The sequence below is a fragment of the Neovison vison genome, chromosome 9 (genome assembly GCF_020171115.1).
Source record: "Neovison vison isolate M4711 chromosome 9, ASM_NN_V1, whole genome shotgun sequence".
NCBI classification, from domain to species: domain Eukaryota; kingdom Metazoa; phylum Chordata; class Mammalia; order Carnivora; family Mustelidae; genus Neogale; species Neogale vison.
Window position 1 is genome coordinate 11,786,719 of NC_058099.1, and position 9,605 is coordinate 11,796,323.

The 9,605-nt window shown below is 45.4% G+C and overlaps 1 protein-coding gene across 1 annotated transcript; it reads left to right on the top strand.

Annotated features, from left to right (window-relative positions):
* Positions 1–201: 201 nt before the first annotated feature.
* On the top strand, positions 202–8,833 carry PDCL (phosducin like). The gene is made up of 4 exons (XM_044264965.1): positions 202–609; positions 2,069–2,245; positions 4,862–5,043; positions 6,859–8,833. The coding sequence occupies exons 2-4, from the start codon at positions 2,074–2,076 to the stop codon at positions 7,408–7,410; spliced, it is 906 nt and encodes a 301-aa protein (XP_044120900.1). The 5' UTR covers positions 202–609; positions 2,069–2,073; the 3' UTR covers positions 7,411–8,833.
* Positions 8,834–9,605: the final 772 nt, after the last annotated feature.

Below are 9,605 nucleotides of genomic sequence, written 5' to 3' on the forward strand. Positions count from 1 at the left end.
TTAATAAACCTTATTTCATCAGTTGTCCCGTTCATGTCCTTTTTCCGTTCCAGGATCCAATTCAGAAATTCACCAGCGTTGTCCAGGTCCTGGCCTTTTTTCTTTTCTTTTTTTTTTTTTAATGCAAGTCTGTGTGTTTTGGGGCAAAATACTTTATGTCTCTGAGTCTGTCTTGTTTTAAGGGCCGCGATGTGATTAAGAAGCAATAAGAAACACAAGTGGAATGGTTTCAGAAATGTCAAAGATAACTAAACAAACTTTTCTTGGTATTATAAACTAGGTACGTACAAGGTAACTTTTCTTTTAAATTAAAACAAAGCCGACTGAAGAGTACTACCGACGTCGAGGTGTTTTGTCCCAAAGAAGGACCCGTAGCGTTTCCTTCAGCCCCCGAGGAGGCCTCCCCTAATTGGGCAGCGTGCGTCCGCCCGACCACAGGAAGGCCGCCTCATTGGTTCGCGCAGTCGGGACTCCGGCGGCTTTTCTCTTAGAGCTCAAGGCGCTGACCCACTTCTCTTCCTCCAGCCCAGCGCGTCCTTCCTTCCGAAGTGCCCAGAGCTGCGGGCCCGAAAGGATCCGTACTGAGCTAGGCGGGGTAACTGCACTGAGGTCAGTCGGCAAGAAGCGGCGGGCATGGACACGGGTGGGAGGTGATGTCTGCGCGCCCCTCGGCCCCCACGGCCGCCGCGATTCCCATGCTCCGCCCCCCTTCTTTGGTCCCACCTCCATTAGGTTCCCCCAAAAGTTCCGCGCGCCCCTCTGCCTCCCTTCCGCTGGCCCCACCCTCACCGCCCCCTGCGACCCCGCCTCCTCCACCCGCCCTTCCGCTTTTCTCAGCCCCACCCCCGATTCCTCCCCTCAGGAACCCCGCCCTCTCCGCCGGCCCCGCCTTCTCCGGGAGCCTCTCCGCGGGCCCCGCCCTAGCCGCGTCCTCTTCAGAGGCCCCGCCCTCACCGAGCGCACCCCTGGCTAGTCTCTCCGCCCATCCTGTGCAGTCCGAACCGCTCCTCGTCTCTTTAAGCTTGGTTCTGGCCCCCCGCGGCCCCTCCTCACCCCCAGACCCCCCGTATATGCACGTTTCTTTCCATCAGCCCTGCCTTCTGTGCACGTTCCCTGACTACTGGGGTCTCGCGTTCCCGCGCCAACCCCGACTGCGTCCGTCTGTGCTTAGTGAATGGTGCGGAGACCTTGCGCTGGACCTTGGACGCCCCTGCTTTCAGGAACCCCTTGCCTCGTGGGAGAGCCACGCTGTAGCGGAGTTTGACAGGCCCTCCCTTCTTCTAATGAAGGAAGCATGTTTGCGATGCTTAGAGGAGGGACTCAAGTTGTCACCATTACTTCTGGAAGGGCAAGCTGGCCTCTCAGGAGCTGAGCAGTACCTTTCTCCCCAGGAGCCCTTGGCATCTTCTGTTGCAGAGTCTTGGCTCCAGCCATTGCCTTTTGAACTCTTGGGAATTAGTAGGATCTTGTCAGGGCCCTTCTTTTAACCAGAGTTGGTAGGGCTTTCAGAGCGCATCCATCCACAGGGTCACTGAGCTCTTCAAGGAAGTTGAAGGCAAGGGGACAGATGAGTGATTGACCTAGACCAACAGTGACTCAGCGTCATACTCTTGATGCTGCTCTTTGGAGTTTTTCCTGAGGATTCTGACCCAGTTGACAATTACCCAGCAGTCGTAGTCGATTAGGAAATCCTAAAAGTATGTGTAGGTGAAACCTCTAGTCAGTAAGTAGATTCCTTCAAGCCAACACGCTGGTACAGCTATGGTATACGGAAGACAGTGACCGACACCCTCAGTCTGGTGGAGTCGGGTTCCCTGGGGTCTGATCCCAGCTCCACCATTTGCTGGTTCTTGGCAAAGAACCTTCCCTTATCTGAGCTTCAGTTTTACCTTCTGCACAAAGAGCGTGATTGACCCGGTCACCCAGGGTGATGGCATGGATGGCATGCTTAAGGAAAAAAATCAGTTTTCAGGTCTTAAAAATAGTAGGATCTTAGCATAAGTGAGTCCCTAGTCCGTTGTCTGTCTGGTTCACACCACCAAAGAGCCTGATACGTTGCCTCCTTCAGGCACCATGACGACCCTGGACGATAAGTTGCTGGGGGAGAAGCTGCAGTACTATTACAGCAGCAGTGACGATGAGGACAGCGACCGCGAGGACAAGGATGGAGGCAGGGGTGCGCTGGCCGGCACTTCGATGCCTGCAGATGCTGAGTTGGCAGGCGAAGGCATCTCAGTTAACACAGGTACTGGACATCTCTGAGCTCTGGGATCGGGTTTAACAAATATCCGTGAAATATGGATCTCCTGGTCACTTCTCTCTAATTCCAGTCTCACTCCTATTCTTGTGTCATCATGTCCCTGTGTGTGCTTCTGGCCATTTCAGTGCACAGTGCACATGTGTGTGCACACCGTACACAGACTGTGAGCACACACAGTGAATACAGACTGACTTGCCTTTGAATCCGGCTTCTGAAATTCATAGTTGTTTGATATCTCAGAAGTCATAGGTATCCATACTATGTGGTGGTATAGACTCCTAGAAATGGCATATTTATACTTTTACATTTTGATATTTCCAAATTGTGGCCATTAAAGGGGTGCTGTTTTATATGTAACCAGCAGTGTGGTTTTTCCCATACACGTACCCTTCCTGCTGTGTTATCAGAATCTGGGATCTCTGCCTCCTGCTGGATGACAAATGGTAACTCACTGTAGTTTTATTTTCTATCTTTTTCAAGAGGGATGTTGAGCCTTTTTAACTTTAAGAGCTATTTTCCTATCCTTTACTCATTTTTAAAATTTGATGGTTGGTGTTTTTTTGGTGGGGAGGCTATATAGTAAGGAAGCTCATCTGTGGTATGAGCTGTAACTATTTCTCCCAATTTGTTGTTTGTCTTTTGATTCTTTGTTCTTTTCCTGGCAGGAAACTTTTATTTTTATGTGCCTGAAAGCATTATTTTATACTTTCTTATTTTTGTTTCTTACCGAAACATTCTTTACTCCGGGATTATAAAAAGATTCTCCCTTGCTTTTTCTTTTTTTCTTTTTTTTTTTTTTTAAAGATTTTATTTATTTATTTCACAGAGAGATCACAAGTAGGCAGAGAGGCAGGCAGAGAGAGAGAGAGAGGAGGAAGCAGGCTTCCTGCTGAGCAGAGAGCCCGATGTGGGACTCGATCCCAGGACCCTGAGATCATGACCTGAGCCGAAGGCAGCGGTTTAATCCACTGAGCCACCCAGGCGCCCCTCCCTTGCTTTTTCTTAGTACGTTCATGATTTCTTTCTTTCTTTCTTTCACTTAAATGTTGATTCATCTGGAATTCATTTTGGTGCAAGGAATGTGGTAGGGCCCTCTTTTTGTCTTCGTATTGCTACCCAGTGGTTTCAACACTAAATAGTGAATAAATCATCTTTTTTCTGTTGCTTTGAAACATCAGTTTTATCATCTACTGAATTCCTCCCTGTAGTTTTGTCTTTACCTGCACTTTGTAGTCTCTTGCATTGATTTGTCTTTTACTGTGCTATATCACACCGTTTTTCATTATTGTGTTACAGGGTTCAGTATCTAGTGGGGCTGGTTCCACCTCAATACTCTTCTTTGTCATCATTGTCCCAGCTCTTTTTTTTTTTAAAGTAGGCTCTATGCCCAGCATGGGCCTTGAACTCACAACCCCAAGGTCAAGAGGCACATGCTCTACTGACTCAGCCAGCCAGGTGCCCCTTAACTTTTGCTTTCTTATTTTTCCAAAACAAATTTAGGAGAATGCACACATGGGAATGCATTAAGTATATAGATTAATTTAGGGTTAATTGGCACCCTTGTGATGTTGGGTCTTCCTGGTCAGGAATACGGTATTGCTTTTCCATTCTTCTTTGTGTTTCTTGGTACAACTTTAAAGTTTTCTTCATAGAGATTTTTATATTTTTTTCCTGTGGTAACAGAGGTCCTCCAGACCTCAGTGGCTTGTGATAGTGAACGTGTGTTTCTCAGATGTGTTATAAGCTACTGGTGTGGGTCAGCAGCAGCCCTGCCCTTGCTTCATTTATCCACCACAGGGTTGAAGGAGCAACCCTGGACCGGGACGTGCCTTTTCATGACCAAGTCTAGCGAGCAAGAGAGGACTGTTGAAAACATGTAACGGCTCATAAATATTTTGCTTAGGATTCATTGGCCAAAGCAAGTCACATGGCCAAGCCCAACATCAGTGAGCCAGGAATGCATATACTCATACCGTAAGAGGCCCTACAGATCACATGGCAGGGGGCAGGGAGGCTTGGGGGTAACCTGACTAACAGAATAACCTGCCACAGTCTTGTTATAACAATCTGGATAATACAGAATGTATGAATGTAGAAAGAAAAAAGTAGTGGTTCTGTCCCACTAGTCCCCTTGGATCCCCGTACCTAGAGACAGCCTCTGTTAACTGTTGCCATTTCCTTCTAGTTCTTTTTCTGTGAACACACAAAGGTACGTGTACATAAAGAAATGTCCATACATATGTACACACACACACATAATTCCTTTTCCAAAAAGTGGACGATCCTACCATGATATTGTTCTGCATTTTGCTCTCCTTTTTTTTGGACCTAATGTATTTGAGCATCTTTCATGGCAGGGAACATAGAGCTACCTCACTCTTTCTACAAGTTGCCTTATTTTCCTCTGAGTAGCTAAATCATGATTTATTTAGTGCCCCTCCTGATGTTGGGCCCTAGCTTGTCCATTTAATCAGGGCAAGCCACGCTGCCCTGTGTGCACGTCACCGTGTCCCCGATGGAGCAGGCTCCGGCCACATGTGAGCAGGCCCGTAGTCTTCTGGCCACTCTTCTCGGTCACCTCCACATTCACCCCCCACTCAGGTCCAAAAGGGGTGATAAATGACTGGCGCCGCTTCAAACAGTTGGAGACAGAGCAGAGGGAGGAGCAGTGCCGGGAGATGGAAAGGCTGGTCAAGAAGCTGTCGATGACCTGCAGGTCCCATCTGGATGAAGAGGAGGAGCGGCACAAGCAGGAGGCGCTGCAGGAGAAGCTTGGTGCAAAGGTAATTAGCAGCCCACCCTGCCACGCCCCGGGCTTTTCTCAGTACGGCCACTGGCGCCCCGTGGGGATGGTGGGGATGCATCTTCTGTTCTGAGTCCGGCTTGTCGTGGTATAGGTGAGGTCAGCGTCTCTACCTCACAGTGCTCTCGGGGTACAAAGCCCAGTGCAGAGCCTGGCCCATTAACAGTGCTCAGTAAATGGGAGTTTTCTGTCCTTTATTGAGGCCTTACCTTGGGGCAGGAATAACCCTCTGAGGTCGGTGGTATTATCCCTGTTTTACCGTTGATGCAACCATTAGTTCAAGGTGAGAGGGGTCTTGGCTCAGGGTTTGCAACCAGTAAATGCTGATGGGAAGTAGGATCTCCAGCCAGATTTTTTTGCTCTTTTTGTGATGCTGCTCTGTTTCAACAGAGGCCTGTTCATGAGAATTTAGTGGAATAAGGCCACACAGTAGAAGCAAATGGATACTCTGGAAGATATTTGGGACTAGATCCCTGACTCTCTTATTTTCCCCTGTATCAAAAGGACCATCTAGACCCCCCACCTGCCCTCCGAAGATGGATGAATGTCTAGGAGTGCGCGAGATCATTTGGCTATTGCCAAACAGCTCTTGGCTGGAAATTACTGGCCAGGATCAGGGAGCACATAAGGGGATTAAGAGAGGAGTCATTTCCCTGGAGCAGGAGAAGGATTTGGGAGCATGAGACTTTCTGACCGTAATAGCTCAGAAACAGCTCTTTCTGAGCAGTTACAGTCGGAAAGAGCCACTCTGGCAGGCCCAGATGGACTGGAGAGTTGGGAGCTGGGGGGAAGGATGGTGCTGGCCGTGATGCAGAAATGTCCATTCTGATCTACTGTTGTCCCCTGGCCCACCCTCTATTCTGTGCCATACTAGGCAGAGCTAGGCGCAAGGATGTCTTGCCGCACCAGGCCAGGAGAAGGAAGATACTTTTGTAACATAAGCTGGCTTCAGGGCAGTGTGCCCACAGCTCCCAGGGCTTCTGTATACTGAGATTAGAGCAGATGAAGCAACGTATCACATGACCACATGGGGCAGTTGAGAGAAGCTGTCCTTGTCCTGCTGGATTATGTGCCATAGAACAGAGCCAGAAACACGGAAATTAAGCAAAATATGGCACATTATGTGTAATTCTAAAAAAAAAAAAAAAAAAAAGGAGGCTTAGAAACATGAGGAAATATTTATGATGTAATGATGCCAAGTGGCAAAAGCAGGTTATGGCTTCACTGGTACACCCACAGCTGCTGTTATAAAAGCAAAAATAATTTCAGCTTGTGACTGGTAATAAAAAGCAACATTCAGTTTTAGAGAGTATATGTGACTGTGTGTTTTGTGGGCGGGGGGGTGGCTGCAGAGCAAGAATGGTGAGTGTTCTTTTTAAAATTCCTTACTATCCCGTTGTCTTCTTACCAAAAATGACACAGCGGGTAAAATAATTAATCCGTTGTCAAGACTGACCAAAAAAAAACCAAGCTCATGAAGTGATATTAGCTGCCTTTTTGGGTGGAGAGGCGTCATAACGCAGTAGTTCCAAGATTGGGGTTTTACAAAATCTAGTTTGAATCCTGGGCTCGTACCTTCTTGAACTGGCACCAAAAACTCAAGGTTATTATTATTATTATTGCAAGATGGGGGCAATGAAAGTTCCCTCCCGATGGGGTTCTCGGAAGAGTCCTGCGGGCTTTCGTGCATACAGAGCACTGAGTAGGGTTCCTCGCATCCCGTGAGCCCGGGTGCGTCCTGCGAGCACAGAGTCGGGTTTGTGTGGCGTCTGCTCACTTGCCGGTCGTCCCGCAGATGACTCTGAAGGAGTTCGCCATGATGAACGAGGACCAAGACGATGAAGAGTTTCTCCAGCAGTACCGGAAGCAGAGGATGGAGGAGATGCGGCAGCAGCTTCACAGAGGGCCCCAGTTCAAGCAGGTTTTTGAGATCCCCAGCGGAGAAGGGTTTTTAGACATGATTGATAAAGAACAGAAAAGCACCCTCATCATGGTCCACATTTATGAGGACGGCATTCCTGGGACTGAAGCCATGAATGGCTGCATGATTTGCCTTGCTGCCGAGTACCCAGCTGTCAAATTTTGCCGGGTAAAGAGCTCGGTTATTGGGGCCAGCAGTCGCTTCACCAGGAACGCCCTCCCTGCCCTGCTGATCTACAAGGGAGGTGAATTGATCGGCAATTTTGTTCGTGTCACTGACCAGCTGGGGGAAGATTTCTTTGCTGTGGACCTTGAAGCTTTCCTACAGGAATTTGGATTGCTCCCCGAAAAGGAAGTCTTGGTGCTGACGTCTGTGCGTAACTCTGCCACCTGTCACAGTGAGGATAGCGATTTGGAAATAGATTGAACTGCTAGTCTAATTGCATAGATTTCTCATTGTTTAGGCTGGAAGACACATGGCTGTGTATTTATTTTTGTTCCTTCCTGTGTTGTGTGGCATCTCAGCTGTTCTTTGTAGTCCCTTTTATTATACGTAAAGTCAAGAAATTCTTAGATTAAATTGGAATGCTGAATCACCTTGTGGCTAGCAGCAGTGACTTAAAATTGTGTAAACAGGAAGCCAGGCTTTTGAACTGTTTACCTAAGATTCTCCAGCATGACATCTCTGTTACTGTTTCTAGTCAATATTTACATAACATCCTAAAGACAGTGTCCTAGAAATTGTCTTCAGATGGTCTCAGAGGTCTCTGCCAGGCCTGGGAATATAATTCTATAGTTAGTGTGTTCTTTGCAACATAAATAGTGTGTCTCTTTCATCAATGACCATAAATTATATTTATTTGTAATCAGATCCATAGTCCTGGAAGGCAGTTACATTTTTACCCTAGACCCTCTTCTCTACCAGGGTCTTGTTTAAAGCTTTCCGACAATGGATGTTGGCCCCATCAAGAGGGGTGACCTCTGCTGTTGGAGCCAGTGTCCCGCTCAAGCATTATTAGGTCTTGAATCGGAGGAAAGATTGATGCTGACTGCCCTCTTGATGCTGAAGGTCAGCTTGATTTAGAAATCAGAGCTGGTTTGGAGCTGGGAAGCCTTTTGAAAGGAGGATCTCTTAAGATAACTCCTCACTTCTTTGTCTTTCTCTTATTTAACAATGTAAGTTTTTGTTTTAATGTAGCTTTTTAAAAAGCTTTTTTTTTTTTTGATACTGGAAAAATAATATTTAATAGAGGAACATTTGCCAAAATACAGAAGTGAAAATAAGAAAGTTAGAATAATATCTAATTCTACTGCCTAGGGTAAAACACCATTAACATTTTGGCATATTTCCTTTCATTGTATTTTCTTTGTATATGTAGACATTTTGGTTGTGTTTAAACAAAACAATGGGATCATTCTGAACATACTGTTTTATAGTATGGTCAGCTAATATAGATCAAACTTTTTTTCATGTCATTAATTAACCTACAACGTTTAAAAAATGGCCATTGATATTCCACTATGTAGATGGCGCTGTAATTTGCTTGGTGGTTGTCTCTTAAAAAGAAAAACAGCAAAGACTTTTTACTACGGAAGTAATAGATGTCCATTGTAGAAAATATAATAAAAATTATGGTTAAAAAGTGATTTTAAGAGTCCTGTAATTCTGCCAATCAAAATTATCTGCTTTATCATTTTTATAGGTAGCCTTCTAGTCTTTTCTATTTGTATTCATATTTATAATAATGATTGTCATTTGAATGCTTTTCACTTGTTTTTTACTTAAAACGGTGTACATTCTAAGGTCGGGGAGATGTAATCTGGAATTAAAAGATTAACTTTAAAATTCATTTTTGCTTTTCCTGGTTATTCAAGAGTGGACTAAATGTAGAAGGATCTTGAAAATATCTGTCGTGCTTTATCAGTAGGAGGAAAGTGTATGGTTCATCTGCTTTAAAAAGCTCACTGTAGAAAGCGTGGAAAAAGTAGAGACAACTGTTGTCAATGTTCTTGTTTATTTCCCTCGGTCTTTTTTTATTTAGTGTTTTAATAACATCGAGAACTTATTGGATTTAATTTTGTATTCTACTTTATTTAATATTATATCATAACTACTTCAATATGTTATAAAAATTCTAAATAAATAATTTTTAATGGCTTCATAATACTCCATCATATCGATATACCATGATTTATTTAACCAGTTCCTTAATATTGGGTATTTAATATATATATATTTTTTTTGAGAGCACACATGCATGAGTGGTGGGAGAGGGGGAGAGGGAGAGAGAGAATCTTAAGCAGGCTCCACACCCAGTGCAGAGCCTGATGTGGGCCTGATCTCATGACCCTGCGATCATGACCTGAGCTGAAACCAAGAGTCGGATGCTTAACTGCCTGAGCCACCCAGGCACCCCAGTACTGGGTATTTAGATTTCAGTTTTTCATTAAAACACTTAGCATCTTTGCATTTGGGGCCAAAATGTTGGGTTGTTCTCTTGTATAGGTTTCTAGAAAGGAATTCTTAGTGGGTGGGCAAGAACATTTACAAAAAATTTTTTTTTAAGATTTATTTATTTATTTGAGAGAGAGAAAGAGACTGCCCGAGCAGGGGAAGGAGCA

What these genes read in the sequence shown, in the direction of transcription:
- PDCL (XM_044264965.1), top strand. Translation starts at nt 2,074, where the DNA reads ATGACGACCCTGGACGATAAGTTGCTGGGGGAGAAGCTGCAGTACTAT. An exon ending in AGGCATCTCAGTTAACACAG is followed by an intron (nt 2,246 to 4,861) that starts GTACTGGACATC and finishes CCCCCCACTCAG; the next exon opens with GTCCAAAAGGGGTGATAAAT. An exon ending in AGGAGAAGCTTGGTGCAAAG is followed by an intron (nt 5,044 to 6,858) that starts GTAATTAGCAGC and finishes GTCGTCCCGCAG; the next exon opens with ATGACTCTGAAGGAGTTCGC.